The sequence below is a fragment of the Ischnura elegans genome, chromosome 7 (genome assembly GCF_921293095.1).
Source record: "Ischnura elegans chromosome 7, ioIscEleg1.1, whole genome shotgun sequence".
NCBI classification, from domain to species: Eukaryota; Metazoa; Arthropoda; class Insecta; order Odonata; family Coenagrionidae; genus Ischnura; species Ischnura elegans.
The window spans coordinates 110,819,962-110,840,773 of record NC_060252.1 but is presented as its reverse complement, the minus strand read 5'-3'; the positions used below and the strand labels follow the sequence as shown (position 1 = coordinate 110,840,773).

At 40.3% G+C, this 20,812-nt stretch overlaps 1 protein-coding gene across 1 annotated transcript in view; it reads right to left on the bottom strand.

The window, feature by feature from the left end:
- Positions 1-18,364, bottom strand: part of LOC124162214 (methyl farnesoate epoxidase-like) — a 29,114-nt gene extending 10,750 nt beyond the window's left edge. The window contains exons 1-4 of the mRNA XM_046538671.1: positions 18,258-18,364; positions 4,236-4,368; positions 1,259-1,498; positions 743-921 (exon numbers count right to left, since the gene is read on the bottom strand). Of these exons, the coding sequence (XP_046394627.1) occupies positions 743-921; positions 1,259-1,498; positions 4,236-4,326 (510 nt within the window). The 5' untranslated portion in view covers positions 4,327-4,368; positions 18,258-18,364. The remainder of the gene's footprint in view (positions 1-742; positions 922-1,258; positions 1,499-4,235; positions 4,369-18,257) is intronic.
- Between the last annotated feature and the right edge of the window lie 2,448 nt (positions 18,365-20,812).

The window sequence follows — 20,812 nt, the reverse complement described above, 5'->3', positions numbered from 1 at the left end:
TGTGTATTTTACCATGTGAATTTTATAGGATTATATTTTAAATTTTGCTATCTTATATTTATCTAATAATGCTTTATTTTGCTTTATTGTGCCATTACTTTGCGTAATGATGCTGAAAAATCTGCCATTGATCTGTTGGCATAAATTCTGTGACACTATACTGTAGAGAGGATTGAGGATCTTCCCTTGACAGAAACCCAAGAAATGGTCAGCTACCAGGTTTGGCAACACTGCTAGCAGGCTTACAATGTCGAAACAATGGAGGTTTGAGAGCGACTGAATTTTCAAAGTGCTAAGCCATGCCTCCTGTCTTCTGATTGGCAAAGGGAAAGTCATGTGCCCAGTAAATTTAAGTCCGCACACCCCATTAGCTTTGGCCTCACCTATACTCAGCAGAAAAGATAAATTGAACCGTGTATACTTAGCGTGAATCAGCATTAGAAATGTATTGGATTATATAATCTACCTTTCTTTCTGGGTTGTCTTTGAAGTGAGAAATGGGTTCCTTGAAAATGTCAATATTGTTTCTCATACTGGCTGCATATTTTGATCTAAATCACTGATATTTGAGCTGACAAAGCTTTTAAGGTATTGGAATTACATTTTTATTTCCATCAAATCTTTTGTACGACAGAAACAACCCAAAAATCAGCCCTTCAGCATGTACAAAGTGATTGGCTCTTTGGAAACTTATATGTTATGAATAGATTAACTTTGAAGTTGGCACTTATTTTTCGCTTACAGGGTTGGGAAAGCCATTCTTCTGTCCCCCAGATATATCTTCAATGTCCTCAAATACAGCTTGTATTTCTTCATGGGCTATACTTTCTAAAGTGCGTTTACCAAATCCAAGGTCTCTCAGGTGTTGTAAAGTGAATCTTCGTTGAACTTTCCATGTTTCCCCATGTGTGCTGGCAATGCCTTCAAATAGGAAAGAAAGGTTCAAAGTAATGGGTGGTAATCCCATCTTAAAAGTGATCAAATTCAACAATCCATTGTTTGAAGTCTTAGTCATGTACCAAAACTGTTTTACTTGTGGGTATTGGGTGCTATACTTATTTTATTTGCTTTTAAATATCAAGAGTAGGCCGTTTTTATAAAAATTCTCTGATTCTATAATGTCCTAATTGGCTCCAACGCCGCAGTTTAAGTGCCTAAAATAAATCTAGGATTCCTCTTCCACTCATCTACAAAATAAAATGTAGATAAAACCTATGTAATGATTGACTGCCATTTCAACAGGATGCAAAATATTTACCCAGAATTTTTCCATCGTACAACATTTTGTGGACTTGATTAGGAGGGCGTGCCGATAGGTCATCGCGGAAGCATGCCTCTCGAATTGCCTCCAAGCCTGACAGCACCACAATTGGCCTGTTGAAGGTAAAAAGCCCAGCAATATCTCCATACTCTTTTTGAACACTGCACATCATTGTGTGAGCCTGTCCTCCAGTTGATAGCAGCCTGATGTTTCCCACTATCGGCCACTTGAATGGACCTGAAAGAGGTGCATGTTTAGTTAATGGGAGAGTTTCCTCTCATTTTAAATAGGTATCGAGTGATTAAGAAGTTTCAACATCAGTTCAGTGCTACTGCAGGTGTATTTGTGTAGTATTTGGAGTATACGGCCATCAGCTGAGGTCATGTGTGCCATGAGGGGAGGGTGGAGAAAAAACCCAGCGTCGGCATTAGTCTGCTCTTTAGAAAAGGTGTCAAGGTGACATCGGCATTACATCCCATCCGACAAACGAAGTGCTATACTTGGAATGCCCTCCAGAAAGCACTGAAGCAGGGATCCGTCCATCTCTGAAAAATCTCTTCCACCCCTGGGATTTGAGCCTGGGCTCACATGGTGGGAGGCCAACACCCTAGTCACCACAACAACATGATCCCCATGCTGTAGAATAACACGTATATCGATGGCTATGTTCTAACAACACGTATCTCAAATTCGGCCGGTTTGAGACAGGTATGTTAAACTAAGTGTATTAACATTAAAAAATAAAATACAAGCAAAAACCAACTCTTTGTTTGCAGATGAATTCTTCTTTTTCAGTTTTATAAACTTTTGGTTTTTAATTTCAGCATCCAATTAAAGAAATTAATCGTTTTTTAGCTCTTCTGAATTGTTGCTGTTTTTGAGATACGTGTTGTTAGAACTTAGCCATCGATATGCATTTCATATGATTCTCAATAACCTATGAAAGTAAGATTACTGGATAGGCATTTATTAAAAAAATGAAAGTTGTTATTTGATGGGAGCATTACATTGAAGCATAAGAGCATTTCATGTGTTTGTAAGAAATATGCCAAAAGATTTAAATAATTTGGCATAACATATTCAAACTTCTAGTCAGCTAAGATACCAGTGGCATCATTAAGCCATAATATTTTGAAGCACGTTTATAGGCAATGGATAACTGGGGAACATTATTATTTCCTTGGGGATATTATTTCTGCATCATTATAAAGAAATTTGGATTCAAATTCTGGTTAAGTCAAATAATTATATTGTGCTATATTTCCTTTGCTATCAGAATCCAATGAGGAGCTTGTATGCTATTTCTACAGCAGTTCTTTGATGTGGAACACGTAGGTGCCAATAAATCTTGGCCTGATGTACTTTTAGTATTTATGTATTACCTTTATTTATTTTATAGCAGTTATGTGAAAAATCACGAGAGCTTGAAATGGTGTCTGAGCGCTCCACATTGAAAGCGAGAGGTCTGACTTTGTTGTTGCTCATCTTCTGGTGTACTGCCATGAGTTGCCATTACCATTCAGATAAATGGGGACATGTGTGGCTGGACTTTGCTCTTTTATCAGCAATTCATTACCTTGTGCAGTGCAGTAACTAGGTACATACTTTGGGGGGGTGGGATGGCCCTGGTTGGTGACCCCCCCTTCCCCCCGATCAATAGGAAAATCCGGGAAAGTTAAAAAAAAATTGCTGGCTTGGATATTCATTTTACATCATCTCGGCACTAAAAATTGAACTTTAAGCTGGTGCAGTTATTAAATTTCAAGACTAGATAATGGGGTAGTTTCCTTCATCAAAGAAAATAAAGGCATTAATTGCGATTCGTTACCCAACATTAGTGTATTCATAATATACAAATTATTTGGTTTTAGAATGATTCCAGTTTAGATGAATAGCAATGGTCAATTTTATCCTCATTTGAAAAAGGCTAGATTGGCGCCCACGCGATGCCACTCCGCGTGATGTCACAGGGACTTAGTTTCTATATGAGTAGATAGGAGCAGTGGCGTAGCCAGGAAATTCGTTCGGGGGGGGGTCCAAAACCAGGGGTAAAATTTTTGAAAAACCGGGCACCAAGAAATGGGTTTTAAACTAATTTCAACACTTTTCATAATCGAAAAAACTTAATTTGTTAAAGAAACATTTTGTAAATTCCTGATTTTTCAATATTTTGTTTTCTCTTACGAAGGACAATAATTGTGTTTTTATATTTTGGGGGGGATCCGGACCCCCCGAATCCCATCCGGACCCCCCCTGGCTACACCACTGGATAGGAGTTTTACATCGTCGGAGATTTCCAATGCATGCATGAGGCATAGAGCTCAGGGAAACATGTCTTAATAATCACCTATTAAAACTGCCAATGGTCGGAAAGTTTCCTTCGTTTGATAAGGTATTAATAATCCTTATTTAAGCCAAGCGCTATCTGCTAGCAGGGTACTCTGCTACCTGCTAGCAGCCAGCATCGTAGCGGCACACAATATCCTCGCCCCAAGGTCATCTCACACGGCGAAAGCTTTTTTTTTCACTTTTTTTTACGCACACTTTATTTTCACAAAAATTTTCACTTTTCAATTGATCTCGAAAAATATATGTGGTCATTTAAAAATCTGAAAGAGTGAAATGCCTACTCCAGGAGTAATAATCTTTCGATTTAGGCCATAATAAATAATAGGAAACCACCCTATAGATTTAAAATACCTTTATTATTTCTCTGAGGCATTATTTCTCTGAGGGGGTCTATCCTCTTACCTCCCCCCCATAATTACACCACTGACCTCATGCAAGCTCATTTGAGTTGCATAGCTCATAATCCTTTCTGGGGTTGAATCAGGGAACCAAAAAAGTTTTATTTGTATTTCCAAGGTAAAGTTACCTGAGAGAAATGAGGAATTAAAATAGGAGGTGGGAATCTGTCTACCTAAATGCTCTATGAACACCCATGTTATTTGCTTAGAGAGGAATCATTACTCACCAGGGGGGAACTTCTTTGGCTTTGAACTCAGCAACCAGAAAAGAAGCAGCAGGGCCCCAACTAGGAGCGCTAGTTCCACATATGCAGCCATCACGGAATGAAGTTTCTCAGGAAATTCTTAGGTAATTGAAAACTGTGAGAGAAAGATGAAAGATACTTTAATGTTTGTGAAACTGTATGGAATGTGCATTACCAGATGGTTCTAAGACCACTGAAGAAAACAAGTTTACGTCAACGGTGAAATATTGTATCACAACTTTTGTGAAACCCTTTGCGACACATTTCCCCTATCTCTTCCTCTCTTTGGCAAACATTTACCATCACTGCCATGATTTGAAATGGGATTAAATCTTATTATGCTGCACCAGAATAATTGACCATAGGAGCACAAAGTTAAAATGATAAATAATCAATCGGTGATATATTTGTGCACCGAGCAAACTAATCTGTTGGAAATAATGCTTACTAAAAGATTTACTATTGAGAACTGGGCAATTTTCTGATTACAATGCATTGGCTGAAAGGAAAACCCATGCTATATTATATGTAAAATAAATGTAAAAGTAAAAAAATTATGATGTATTACAGAGCAAGCAGATGGACTGGAAGTACCAAAACAGCTTGAAAGGGTGAGCAGTATAGTGCTAAAGTATTATAAGTTTTCCTAAAAGGGTGCTGACCCCCATTCCCTTGAACGCCATCTCCTCCAAGCTCATCCGGAAGATATGAATCTTTTGGATGGAACCTCTCATCTCTGCACATATATTCCAAATTTTGATCCTTTTTTTCATCCCTCACCCAACTTGCACCTTCACTATCGTAATTTTCCCCCTATTCCTCGCACCACCCGATGACTATTCTTTGTTATTTATATGTAAATACTGTTGAATATTTTTTGTTATTGTTGCTTACGTTGCTTAATTGTTTCTCCTGTTATTGTAGTCCTCTGTAATTGGCCTCGTGCTGTTTTTGGATTAAATAAATAAATATATGGTATTGGTTTCTCATTTCCCTTGCTTTTTTAAAATCTTATAATCTCCGGTATTTTTCTATTCTATTCCCCCTCTCCTCCTCTAAACAATGCTTGAAATGGCCTTTTTTTGTCCATTGACCTAAACAGTGACCTTAACTTGGAAATTTTCCAGGAGTCGGGATATTACGTTTTTGATGGAGTGCCAGCTTTGTTAGCGAGGGTCAAATTCAGGAGATTTCTTGAGCCGTCCTTCACTCACAGCTCTAGGGCGTTGGCAGAGCAGCTGGGCGGGCGGCGCAATCCTCCGCCGCTGTACCGGGCAAGGCTCCGGTCAAATAGGGGCCTATGACACCTGGGGGCAAATGGGGCCCAATGTACATATAAAGCGGCGTTGCCCCGCGAGCAGTGGGCGTATTTGTTTCGGTGAGGCTCCCGTCGAGTGTTCGATGCTGAAAGAGCTGCTCCCGCGAGACGGACCCTTCTTGAAGACCACCGCTACCTCTACAGCCGAGGTAATTACCTACCCTAACTCCCCCATTTTCCCTAATGCCTCGTTCACGTTACGATTGTCCGAGCGATCGTCTTAACGATAGTTGGCCCAACTAGCAGTGTGAATGCATGTCCTGACAATAGTTCGCGTTGTTCCTAACGTTGCCACTTTACGATGGTTAGGCGCTGAGAGACCGGAAACGGAAGCGACAAGAGAAAGACGAAAAGTTCGTGGGGCACTCTTCGTTCTATTTTCTCAAGGATTTGTCCAAGCAAGGAAGAATATGGGCGGAGGAAAAAGTATTCGGTAAATACACGTTGAACACAGTAATATATTGACCCTGCATACCTCAACAGCTTTGCTAATCGTCCATTTCCCGTTCACTTTAGATGTCAGAACTAGAGGGCAGCACAGGTTTTAACCATCGTCATGTGAATGCACGATAGTTCTAACGATTGCTGGAACGATCGTAATCTGAACGAGGCATTGCCTCTTGAGCCTGATTGATTTCCTTGAGCCGGTCACAATTCCTGTAGTTTAAGGTTAAACACGACAGGCACATAGTGCGAATCTTCGCCAAGAGACGGAACTAACAGTAACTTAGCTAGAATTCTTTCGTTCGGGTTGTTTTTCAAATTCAATCCATTCAGTCAATTACAACACGCAAATAAGATAGTAGATAGTTTCATACTCAACACTAAAATTAGGAAAACCGTTGACGGGGCAGAGGGAGAATGACGGCTCAAGGGGAGGCCTTCGGGGATACAACACACCGGGGCCGAGAACCAAGTCAGATACTTATACGCCTGATCACCCGGGGAGGGGGAGGAGAGGAAGGAAAAAGGAAAGAGGCGCCGCCGCGATAGGAGCCCGACGACGCCTCTGGGATAGGATAGGTTCGGAAGGGGTGGGACGGGGAAAAACACGCGAAAAGGGCCCAACTAAGTAGCGAAACTAGGCAAAGCCATTACTGTTCTAGCGATTTTAGAGGATTATCCTATGAGGAAGAATAATCCAACGATCAAATCGCTAGATAATCAAATCAACCATCATCAATAATCAAAGGTAACCATCCCTAGCTTTCACGACCACCGTTCTCTTTTCTTTATGAATTATATTTGTTTTTCAATCGGTTTTTCTTTCTGCCTTTTTAAACGCCGCACAGTGGGCGGAAATCGGAAAAAGCCGGAAAAAATTACAAAATGGCTTTTTTTGAGTTATAAACTTGAAACTTTGCAAATATACTCAAAAAGGATTGAAATTTATGGATATGTACTTCATTTGACATAGATCCCACCCGTTACTGAGATACAGAGGCTCAAACGTGGGCAAATTTCCATAAAAACGCCCGTCTTCAATTTTCTCTGATAATCTTCCAAAATAAGTAGATGGTGAAGTTATAGGTGGATTATTGCGGAATAAAAAACCACATAATCTGTTGGCATAGGGTTTTTTCTTTAATTTTCCGTAATCTTAAAGAATATCATCGATAAATTGTTACCGTGCAGTTACAAAATGGTGGACACTGTTTTTCGACAAAGTTTTACATTTAGATAGAGTTTCAAATGGGTTTTCGGCAAATTCACGCGGACTAACTTATATGAGATAATTGTTTGAAGATTTCTTGATGTGCTAATGCAGTTATCTTTTAAATGAGTTTGCGTCGCCGGAAATTACATTGATTTTTCGATCGCGCGGCAGGGTTCGTCTCCGCGCGTCGGGAGTTGGATTAGCCGCGACGCGGTGAGGTTATTGAAGCTTTATGGGTTTAAACGCTCAGCATTCACCTTTTTTATGTTTTGCTTCAAGGCACCGATTCTCAAATGGTCCATGGTGAAGACGTTGGAGGTTTTTCAGCCGAGGTAAGTGCACGTTTCATTGAAGTTCATTTCGTTTTCTTTGGATACGATCGAAGGCCATGCTTCTATTAAAACCGTTCAAACCTCGAAAAAGTGAGTTGTTTTCCAGGCACTCATGCAAAAAGACCTACCAGAAAGACACCAGCTGAGACTCTTAACCTTCTTTACTCTACGATTACTGACCCCCAGGATTCTACTGCGAAAACGGTCGTTTTATGACACCGTGGAGCGGAGCCTTCGACCGTCTTAACGGGGTATTTCCACGGTAACTTCTAGCTTTTTTGTGGCAATTACAATCTCAAATTTTGTATCACGAGATAAGAAGTGTCGTTTGCCGGGAATTCTCGCATTATGAAGAACTACCTGTTAAATTCTCGCTCGTAAGATCTCTAAGTATTTGATTTTTTAACTGCGTGACACGGTTGTCCATGTAAGTCGCAGAAGATTTCTTCCACCTCACCTCAGGCAAGAAATCAATGTATCGGAGCGTATTCCATACAATCGGACTTTTGGCACTTGGAGCTATGAGAGGACTCCTCATTCCCTCTCGTGTTGAAGTGACAGCTTTGTCCAGGGATGCCGACTTACAAAAAATATTGGGGGGGGGGGGGGGGGGGGTCAAACCGGGGATGTTGCCCCGGGAAATTTTACAAGTAGTGAGTTTTAAGTTTTTTAAGCATTTTAAAGAGTCATATGATCAACATTAGAACCCTGATAACTCGAATCTCGATATCTGAACACTCCGGGGAAAATCGACTAGCCTGACACATTTTTTTTCTCACGCCTATAACGAATTTTTGAGGGGGCTCGGGCCCCCTTAGGCCCCATGGAGTCAGCGCCACTGTCTGTGTCAAACCAATCTTCGGATTGTTGACTCATGATGTTAATGACCCAAGTTACTTTCGCACAGCCCTCTACGGCGTCCTAGCGTTATATGAGAATGTCGATAACGTTCTTGGAATCAGAATCATTGTCTTTTATCATTACGTGGAGAACTCTGGTGTCTCTGTCAAATACGTGAGGTCGCGCGCTTTCATGCGTGCTTTCGCGTCTCTTCCAAATCTCATAACGAGAGCGTAAGGCAGGGCGCGAATGTATTGACGCTCTTGTACTTCAAAATAAACGCCTGTCACTCAATTGGTGCTGAATTGAGGTACGCTAAAATTCGCGCTCATTCCTTTGCGTTTACTTTGCATTACATTTGCTGACCCCTAGTCTACGAATGCACGTCTTAAGATCTCCCCCTCTCAAGCAGTATTTTTCGTGACCAATTGTAATGCGATTGAAAGTTCTGAGAAAAGCAACGTTTAGCGGATTCGTAATGACGTCAACAGAGGTTTTGATTGTGCTGCTGTGATTATTATTCTTACGTTAAAAATATTGTTGATCATGGCTGTTGCTCACGACGACGTAACCTGGGTCAACATCATGAAAAATCCATGGAGGGTTATTATTTTCATTTATCATTAAAATTTTCTCATAAATTAAACATATTCTGGCGAGATGTCGTGAAAGTCCTTCATATTGTAAAGATCGCACTATTCCTCTGATTACTTTTATGCATAGCCAGTGGCGCCGACTCCATGGGGCCTAAGGGGGCCCGAGCCCCCTCAAAAATTAGATTTGGGTGTGAGGAAAAAATGTGCCACGCTTGTTCATCTTCCCCGGAGTGTCCAGATATCGAAATTCGAGCTATCAGGGTTCTAATGTTGATCATGTGACTCTTCTAAAATGCTTAAAAAAACTCAAAATTCACTACTTATAAAATTTCCCGGGGCACGATCCCCGGTTTGGGCCCCCTAATATTTTTTGTAAGTCGGCGTCCATGTGCATAGCTTATATTATTGTGGTGATAAGCATTACATTACCTGTGGAGAGGAACATTTCTTTCTTAAACAGTAAAACTTTCGCATTTGAGATGAAGGTAAAAGTTGATGCTGTCAAAATTTCACCATCATACGTTTGGAAATCGATTATACTTTCGATGTTTCGAGCGGGATGGATGCGGTCTTTTAAGGAGGGTCACCACCTTCGTGAAAAGCATAGATACAAAGCATTTCCCATATCGTAATCAACTGTGGCCCTAGGTTTACGTTTTCAGTGAAGTCTAAGGTAAGATGAATTTTTGCTGTCTCGAAGAGACAGTTTAATTTTGCGTCAAAGCAGAGGTAAAATAGATTTTAAGCTAACGTTTTTTTTCTAGTTTCACAGCTAACATATATATTGTTGCTGTTTCGACCCTTTTAACCCGAAGATATCATGATATAGCGTCAAATATTAGTTCTTTATCGTCAAATCAAAAGAGCACGCATTATAAGTAATAGTAGCGGGCGTGGATTTGTTGAAATCCTTTATCGTAGGAGTTGAAGGAATAAAAACTTTGCTTTTTCCACGCGGTGATTTATTTAATTCGACTATGGTTTCGTAAAAGCATACACATTCACATACAAGACATTCACATTTTCTAGGTCATCCTTGAAAACGATCGGACAAAATAAATTACCGTGAGGAAAAAGCAAAGTTTTTATTCCTTGAACTCCTACGAGCACGCATTACTTCATTTATGATTACCAAGAGACATTTATAAAAATGCTTTGATGGATATTTCGAGATTATTTCACCAATGCTTGCACGGCGTGATCGGCAAAAGTGAAAATATGCATTTGCGTACTCACACTATACGACTTTGGCACCCTTCAAAACCTATGGTTTGACACGTTGGTTGTCATGATGGCCCGACGTTTAACTCTATGACCTTTGACCTTCATTGTGACCCTCAGTGGTCAATTAGTGAATAATACGTGTATTTGGACAATACCAATGACTTGGGCACCCTATAAAACCCATGGATCGACACCTTTGTTGGTATGCTATTCTCTTTGCCACCCTTATGATCTTGACGGTGACCTTACTGGGTCAACGGTTGAATTTTCGTAAATAAAAGTGTTATTTTCGGGTTTCTCGTGTCCGAAAACCTAAGAATTTACATCTTGGTCAATGAAATTCAGACATTTTTCTATCTCGAATTTTTTAACATTGAAACCCCATAAGGCAAATTCAAAATTTTGGTTTGGGCCCACATTGTGAGGTCAAAAGGTCAAAATTGTATAATTTTGCTTACACTCAACAAAACTTAGGACCTTTCCTGGTAAGTGTGCCAATTTTCATGAACATTACTCGATGGAAAGTTACTAAAATTACAGGTCAAAAATGACACACGACCCTTGGGACAGTCTGTATAGTGCACGTATGTTATGCCCTGTTGCACAGAGTTATCATGCAAAAATAGAAGACATACCGCTGCTATTGCTTCTCGAACGTCTATACATCGGACTGCGATCGCTTTTGGGTTTAAAATTGCGCACGTGGCCCCCTCCACGAAGACGACGCGTGTTACGCAAGCGAGGAGGATTGGTCGACCTTGATACTCCGCACAGCTCCGAACACGACACCACCGACCTCTGCTGTCTCGCGGTTGCGACCTCGCTCGCTCGGGTGCCGTGCAATTGAGCACCCAGCCAGTGCAGGCGCGGCCCTGCACCCGGAGGAATGCTTGCGATGCGGCGCGCGCGTTTTCTTTGGCGAAGGCATTTCTTTAGCGTTTGACTTGTTAATATTAGAATTTATTTTTAATTTGTATTTAGAAGTGATTCATCATCACTGGTAAACAATCCTAGGATTGGTTTGACGCAGCCCTCCACTCAGTTCTCCTATCAGCTAATCTTTTCACACCTACGTATTTCTTCTCTATCACATCCTTCTTTACTTGTTCCATATATTTTGTTCGAGGTCTTCCTTTTCCGTTCTTGCCTTCCATCATGTCTCTAGATGTGGCCTATAAGGTTGTTTCGTCTTCTTATTAAGGGTTTCTTGAGGCTTCTCTTCTCTCCTACTCTTCTTAGGACTTCCTCGTTACTAACTCGGTCGATCCATCTGATCTTCATCATTCTTCTAAGAAGTGATTAATTTGATATTTTACTTGAAATTTATGTAGTGAAAGCTACATTAGGAGTTGAATTTTTATATCTTAAACCATTAATTGTCTTGTAAAACAATATTTCTGAAATTTATAAACATATAAATTCGATTACATATGTGCACGAGTTTTTCTCAAGGTTATGACAATATTTCCGTTCTCAGTAAGAAACAATTAAAAGTTCAATGCAAATTTTTTAATTTGTTTATAATTTTTCTGCTTTTCTTTTTCTTAAAATTTTATTCTATATTCCCAATAACCAGCTCATAATATACAATCATATAAAATTTTTTATGCAAATCAGACAAGTATTTGGTATTTTGCCGACTTTCTCCGAATTTGGCCCCACTGTGCTTGGATTTCCAATTTCTCCTCTTTGGTCACACATTGGCACCACTGCCTACGACCACTTATCATAATTTTCTACTTGATACAATCGCCGTGATATTCCCAGCAAATCGCTCCGTAGTGCGAAATTCCGAGTTGAAGTGGATTTCTCAAGTCTTTCGATTTGATCGATGATAGGAAAGCTCTCATCGTTGAATGGCTGTGAAAAAAACAAAATTTATGGAATTATGGGCGCCCACACGCGTGACCTTGGGGAACCGTGCTTACGGAAGAAATAAAATACGTTTCAATGAAGTTAAATGTCTTTTTAAGAACTAAAATTAATGTACTCCTTATGTTGCACACTTAATCAAGATAAAAACAACAACAGTAAAGGTTAACGGTAGAATCTCCATGTAAACAAAATGTTAACCGTTATAGTTTCTAATACCTACTTTCGATTTCGTGTAGTATTTATTTAAACAAATTTATTGGTATCATCACAGTGCAGTATGATATTAATCGATTTACAACGAATATCTTATAATGATTACAAGTATCAATAGTTAAATATTCTTCCCCATGAGGCTTTAGTATAGATTTCAGTCATATTATCTCCAGTCCGAGAGTATTGCATTGGCATAATATCTTAAGTCACAGAATCAGAAATAAAATGATTTCGTTTTTGAATGCGTTCGCTTATTTCGCTGTTGTCAAAACTTTCAATCATATTGATTGCTCTTTTGCTATCAATTGAATACTGTTTTCTGGGCTTACCCAAGCAGGCACGGATCCAACAATCAGGCTTTGACGGGGTCCATCATGTCTTGTTCTTACGTACACCTCCCCGGGAATTTCAAATCCATCGATCTTTGTTTCAGCATTAGATAATGATCTCGAACTCAATGAGAATAACCGATTTTTGCGACAAATTGGATTATTATTATTATAGTAGTCTACCGATTAAGGTAGGTTACCATGGAGTACTAAAGACGTGATCTGAGAACTTCCCTTTCCTCCCAGCACTGCCTTCGTTAATTCACTGTAAGGCCTACTCCCTTTCAATCTATCTAAAAATCCTATTCTTTTCCTTCCCCTCCCTCGTTTCCCTAACATTCTACCCTCTAACACCATTTTCAACATCCCCTCACCGCTAAGTATTCGCTCCATCCAAACCTTCTGTCTCCTGCGTATCTCATCTAAAAGCTGCCTCTCCTCGCCAACCATATTCAGCACTTCGTCGTTCCTTTTCCTCTCCGTCCATTTCAACCTCTCCATTCTTCTCCATACCCACATCTCGAATGCCTCCAATCTTCTCTTGTCTTCTTTCCTCAGTGTCCAAGTTTCCGCACCGTAGAGAGCTGCACTCCAGATCAAACTCTTCAATAAACTTTTCAATAAACTTTTACATAACGATCCTCTCAAAAGCTCCTTCCTGTTCATGAACGCACAAATTGGATTAACTACCCGTATATGCTGAAGGATTTCCTTCCAATCTTTCAGGGTACGTAGCTTCCAGTCTCGATCAGGGGTATCGTGACCTCCGTCTCCTTGTGCCAAATTTATATTTGTTGTAGATTTCTACTAAAGCACCAGGATTAGACATTATGAGCAGTGGAAAATTCAAGGGTATTGATTCAAAGGTTCAAGAATATGATGGAAAAATGTTTGATGAGGTCAACATTGATACCTGTAATAATGAAAAATTAATTTTCTTTTGATGGTACATTACACTTTCCTACGAAAACATACAATTTAGATGAAGTATTTAACCATTTCATATGCAAACATGCGTGAATGTTACATATGCTTTACAGTGCACGGTTTACATATGCTATTGCAGTCTACATTTACTCAATTGCCCGTCAAATCAGCGGCCAAGTCTAGGGAATCGAAGAAACGCCTTGCGGTGTTACCGTCATTCGTGTTCCCTGATACAAGCCTTGGAACATCGACAATAAACCCCATCCTTCCTCTAAAAGCATTCTGAAATCTAAATTTTCCCTGCACAAGGAGTGTTTTCAGATTTTCTCGGGCGTGTAAAGATTGTTGGCCGTAATTAAAAGGCATTTTCACCATTGAATTAGATTCCAGCTTTGTTGTATTCTTTCTTACCTGCAACTTTTTGAATTATATCCTGTACGATAGAACAATGGAAAATTTCCAGGGTTCCCTGGGAAGCAGCGATGATAATACTCGGAGCAGTGCTGTAGTTAGAAAAAAAAATTAGGCGGTACCCACCAAATATTCCAACAGCTGAACATGTACTATACATCCGGCCGCGAAGGTATTTTAGCTGGTATGCTTATAACGAGTTTGGATTTTATGGGGGTACGCCGTACCGGCCCAACTACAGCACTGACTCGTAGCCCATTTTTATAAGGTCGCTTGAATAATATCAAAATGAATTGGAACGGAGATTCACGCCTTTGAAGGCGTGCCTTTTTTACTCAGTGAATTGCCTTTTTTGCTCAGCGGCTACTTACAAGAAGAACGTAATCTGGGTTTCATGACTCCTTTATCGTAACGGAAATTAAGTTTTGAAATATGGCTTTCTCGTTATCAGAATGAAATATGCGTTGTGTGTTTCCTTTCTAGTTATTAGATTTAAAAATGCTTGCTCTGGTTTCTTAGCGATAACCAGAATGAAAACTGCATCTCATGGTTCCTTCTCGTCGCTAGGAAAAACAGTAGCTGTTATGATTCCTTTCTCGTTACCAAAGTGAAACTTCGTTGGCATAACTTCTTTTATTATACTAGACAGATATACACGTTCTATGACTTCTTTCTCGTTACTATTGAGAACAATAGTTATACATATTTTTTACATTTCAGGTTCACCATTTTTTTGACGCGAAGGTATTTTGTGCTCAGCTTGGAAGCTCTAATTTTCCATTTGGAGGGTAACACGCTTAAAAATGTGCAAATACAATAATTTAATTTCAAGGATATCTTTTGCGTGAAGAGCAAAAATGGCGATCCAAACAATTGCCCTCCAAAGTTTTGCTTGAGTAAAGTTAAACGTGGAGGCAAGGAAATTAAAGAATCGTCGTGTGATTATCGTGTGACAATACTTAAGAAAAAATAGCTAACTACTTTCGATTTTTCAAAGTTATTTAAAAAATTGGAAAAATGAATTGCGAAAATATTACCCAAATTAATTAAAATTTCCACCAAAATAGCTTTTAATTCGACCCTCCCGATGGTAGACGATGATGTAGACGATGTAGTAGTAATTGTACATAGCAAAAATCGAATTTAAATTTAAATTGTATACAAATATGGGCAAAATCTAATTCAACTCGTCAAAACTCTAGGGTTATATGTTATTGAGCTGTTACACATTTAATGCACTGATACAGTGTTGTACGGCTAAAAATTTCAAATGCTATTTCGCATAAAGTAACATTTGAAATTTGCATTCATTTTTCATAATAAGCAATGGAAAATCGCCTGTGATTTTAATTCCATGTAAAATTATCATCGAATCTGCCCTGAGACTCACTCTGCTATCATTAAAAAGAATTTGCCGAGGTCAGCTCATAAAATTGAGTTTAGGAAATCTCAGAAAAATATCTTGGACGCGCATCTTAACAGATATTTCATTTCAATCGCAAGTAATGCTCGTAATTGCTTTGAGGAAACTTGAGATTTCTTTTCTGGCTGACAGACGATAGATGCTCGGCCATTGTCATCAAAACAGGCAACATGATAGTCTATTATCCTTCAGCGCAGGGGTCGGCAACCTTTTCGCGTCTGCGGGCGGCATGCTCACAAAGCCAAGGACGCCGTTGCCTGCCTGTTTTTAAACGATACACTTTTAATGATTAATGCTCTGATTTATGCCTCTCACTCATTTTTTTTATTTGCTCGCTCTTAGTTTTCATTCAGAACGGTTGATCTCCACAGGTTGCAACGCGATTGGAAGTAGTTTTATTTTATAATCCGAAGGCTCACTTCGTGTGCTCATTGCGTCGTCGGAATGGAAATTTTCTGTTCCAAAAAAGTCCGAACTTGAACCCAACGAATGGAACTCAACCATTCGGTATTATAAACGATCAAAATAATTCCAATTAGTGCCAAGCACCACACACATAGGTCAGCATTCGGCCCGCGCATTTAATCACTTAATACTGACAGTAATGAGAATAAGTGTTGAGGTTTTACATTACGTAAGGGCACTGACAATATTTTTTCGAAAAAATCTCGGGAAAATGCAATTATTAGCGAGCGCTCTGAGGAGAGCACTTCAACAATTTCGTCCGTCGGATTGGACGCCAAGCCGTGGTCTCCATGGTGATTTTGGCTAAGAGCGTACCTGCACATATCGTGCTTTTCCACCAATTAAAAAAAATTACCGATCGTGATAGAGTGCGAAAAATAAAGAGACCAATTTTTTTCGGTTTCCCCATCTGTACCTACCCTATTCTACGCTATTCTCCTACGGGAAATCCGCGGCTCTAACCCTTTCGCAGATGCGTTGAATGCGTCACGAACTCATTCCGGGCGGGTAATGGTGTCTCCGCTACTCATGGCCCTCGCTCATTGGCCTCGCCTGGTTTATTGTTGTTGTTTACTCTATTGCGTGCAATTCCATCCTACAACAGAGAGCGGTGTTGCCTGAAGGAGTCGAGAGAGCCGAAACTCCAGTGACGTCAAGGACTCATGAAAAGTGGGCGGCAACTTTGGCCTCATTTAAAATTTAATATTTTCGGGGATTGCCTCAATTTGGAAAAATGTTTTCCCTCTACCCTTTTTTTCCCTTCAATATGCCGAATTCTTTCAATTTTCTGCGATTTAGAGTTTTACAATAGGGTGGTTTCCTATTATATTTTTATTGCCTAAATCGAAAGATTATTACTCCTGGAGTACGTATTTCACGCTTTTAGATTTTTAAATTACGACATCCATTTTTCGCGATTAAATGAAAAGTGAAAATTTTAAAGAGCGCGAAAACGCGACGGCTAAGTATGAATGCTGGGAAAACCCAGTGTGACATCGTTCTGGTTCCCGCTGCCGCGAGTGAGGTGACCTTGGGGCGAGGCTTTGAGCGCTGATACGACGCAGGATGCTGGCAGGTAGCAGAGTACCCTGCTAGCTGGTAGCGCTTCGCTTAAATAGGGATAATTAATACCTTACCCAACGAAGGAACCTTTCCAAACTTAGGTATTTTTAATGTGTGATTATTACGTGATGTTTCCCTGAGCTCTGTGCCTCATGCATGCAGTAGTAATCTCAGACGATATAAAACTCCTATCTACTCGTATATAAACTAGGTCCCTGTGACGTCACGTGGAGTGGAATCGCACGGGCGCCAATTTGGCCTTTTTTAAATGAGGATAAAATTGACCTTTGCCATTCGTATAAACTGGGATTTCTAAAACCAAATAATTTGTATATTACGAATACACTAATGGTGGGTAAGGAATCGCAATCAATGCCTTTCGGTTTCTTTGATGAAGGAAACTACCCTATTAGTGAAGGACCTCAACCCGAACGATCATAAATCCATTACTTGCTTACTCTTTGATAACGTATCCGTATCAATCTCGAACGCTTTTGATGCATCACTCCTGCTCTGGCGTCTTCGCGATCAAAGCAAAAAAAAACAAATAAACAAAGATTTATCGGCGGGTGATAGTCGAGGTGACAGCATGGTGAAGGCACCAGTCGCTCCCGTTGAAAACGGAGATACTCTCACGGCAGATTCGGTGGAATTTTTTATATTACACGTACAGCACTCGCAATTCTGACTTGCTTCTAATGATAGACAAAAGCAATTTTCAAATGTCATTTCAAGCGAAATTGTGTTACAGTAGAATAGCATATAATCCGAGGGATAAAGCGAGATGAAGTGGACTTTCTCCACATTGGAACAATCATGAGGAATTTTCCTTAAAAATACCTTTAAATACTATGTTTTCAATGTTACTATAACATCGCCCACGGTCAAAAGGGCCTAATTATTTTTTTGTGGGAAATGTAATTATTGTAGTTAATTTTTTTCGCTCATGATTAATCCAATAAGTGCAATAGCAATGGAAAATCGAAAATTATTTTCCCGCGTTGGGCGCATTTCAATCTGTTTTCAGAAATATCCGCAGCGCGGCGTTGAGGTGTGAGCGATCCATGTATTGTCATTATACACGGTGTAACATTTCCAGTCGATAGGAACGGCATAGATAAGCCGTAAATTTGACGAATCATATCAGCGCAAACATAAACATCGGCCAACGGCCCTAATCATACCTTATTTGCCCGTGAAATTCGGATCGCTATACCTGTCAGCGACGCGAGTGGCGACTTTCGATAACCCATTTAAAATGTGCGATGGTTGACAACAAATCAGGAAGCAGAATGGAGATTCGTATGTAATGATCGTGATGAGAGTACTCACAATTGCGTCGGGTTGTCTTCGGGCTGCGTTCGTCAACTGTTTTCGCCTTCCCTGTCGTGGAATGATTGCGCCGGGACGATCCTCGCTGTTCTGTCGCCCCTTCTCGAGCGCCACCGAACTTAAAGGCGACAGCAGCAGCGGCATGGCGGATGAATGGGGAGGGGTAATTGTGAGGGGGCTCCAGACAGACGTCATCTATTAGCCGGAGAGGCAAAAGTTGCGTAGTCACGGTGATGCTGGTCCCTCGCCACGCCGCTATCTTTCGATTCACGTATTTACGTCTGAGGAGGCAAAGACCCTCCTTCGCCACCTCTCATTTGTTTACGCCCGCGGTGTTGATATCCGTTACGGAAACGCAAGCTCATGCTTACGATACCGAGAAAACTTTTTTTCCGGTCTAAGATCTGATCTGATCGAATTCCAACGTTAGAATGATCATCTTTTATCTTCCACGCCGTCAGATAACTTTCGAAAAATGCGGAATACAGCAGCAATTTTCAATTCCATATTTTCATTCTTCCTCAACGTGTGACCTGTATACAGCAGGAAACGCGTTGGTACGGTAGATCTAGAGGTTGAAATCTAACTGCTCAATCCGCATTCACTTAAATTTGATCTCGCAAACAATTTCCCTTGACCAGGAGTCGAACGAGAGACCTTTTGATATTTGTTAATGGCAAAGGATGGGAGGACCTTGGTAAGCGCAGTCGGCTGCAGAGAGGCAAGGAGAAACTAAGGTCGGATGTTCGATTCCCGGACAAGGGAAATCTTTCCCGTAGCAATAATCATGGTTTTGCCCCTAAATGCGGCAGGTTTGAAATTGGTAAAAACATCCGTATTGCTCGGGAAGTTATTTCAAGCATAATAACCTCTGCACAAGATGGCCTGTCTCAACCTAATCAGAACATGAAATGATGTCATAAAGATTGCCTACGAACACAAGCCATTTTTAATCGGCTTCTCCTTTTGATAATTTTTTTTTCAATCTCTCCCTAGTAGTTTTGGAATTTAAATAGGATACTGTGGGAATGGGCACATTTCCAAGTACCCGGAATGATGGCTAAATTTACAAAACCTTAAGAAACTATCTTCTCCGGATATATGGTTGGTACCGTGGCTATAGTGCTTGCTTCTCGGACTGTGGGTCTAAATAGGGTGGTTTCCTATTATATTTTTATTGCCTAAATCGAAAGATTATTACTCCTGGAGTACGTATTTCACGCTTTTAGATTTTTAAATGACGATATCTATTTTTCGCGATTAAATGAAAAGTGAAAAATTTCAAGCGCGCGAAAACGCGACGCGTAAGTAGGAATGATGGGAAAAAAGACCGTGCGACGCATTTCTGGTTCCCCCTCCCGCCTTGTGAGGTGACCTTGATCGAGGCTCTGAGCGCTGATAGGACGCAGGATGCTAGCGGGTAGCTGAGTACCTTGCTGGCTGGTAGCGCCGGCTTAAAAAAGGTTTATTAATACCTTATCAAACGAAGGAAACTTTCCGACCTTAGGTATTTTTAATGTGTGATTATTAGGAGATGTTTCCCTGAGCTCTGTGCCTCATGCATGCATTGGCAACCTCAGACGATGTATAACTCCTATCCTCTCGTGTAGAAACTAGGTCCCTGTGACGTCACGTGGAGTGGAATCGCATGGGCGCCAATCTGGCCTTTTTCAAATGAGGATAAAATTAGACCCTTGCCATTCGTCTAAACCGGTATTTCAAAAACCAAATAGTTTGTGTATTAAGAATACACTAATGGTGGGTAACGAATCGCAATCAATGCCTTTCGTTTTCTTTGATGAAGGAAACTACCCTATTCAAATCTCGCCGATGTCGGAGATATTCCGGAGTTTGGCCGATTCCTTCTTGATTGTTGTGTGGAGGGCGCTTCCTAGAGAGCAGATGAATACCGACGCCGGGTTTCTCTCCACCTGTCATTTCCAAACCTTCCCTCTGGCGCCCATTACCTAACCTTTCTTCCAAATATTTATGCCACAGCTTACCTCCATTTTTCCCTACGTTTTTCCCTACTACGGGATTAATTCTCCTTGGGTTTTAATCTGGATCATTTTGCTCATGCTGTCAGTCGTTTAGATGGATTTCGTTTACGACGAAATATTGGAGTTATAAAAGGGAGGAGTTACTTATAGTATCTATTTTACTCAATCACAAAATGGACCTCATACCGCATTAATTTTCCAAGATAATAGCAGTTGCTAATTTTCTTATCCCCAGAAATGATCGATAATAATTCGAATATTGAATATATAAATATTGATAAATTGTTGAATACGAGCGTGATGCGCCCGCTCTCAGCGGGCTTCCCCCGCTCTTTTCAATGCAGGCCCACAGAGGGATAGGCGCGTTTCTAATTTTAAACTGTAGAATAAAAAGGCAGGGTTTTATGTACAAATTTAATTGGAATATTCATGTACAAATTGAGGTCAGAGGACCTCTTTAAACAACTTTGGATGTAATTACACTATCCTCTGTTAAACGCACATGGTGACTCATACTTACGTACCAACAGGAGACTTGAATGTGGAATCAGCCGC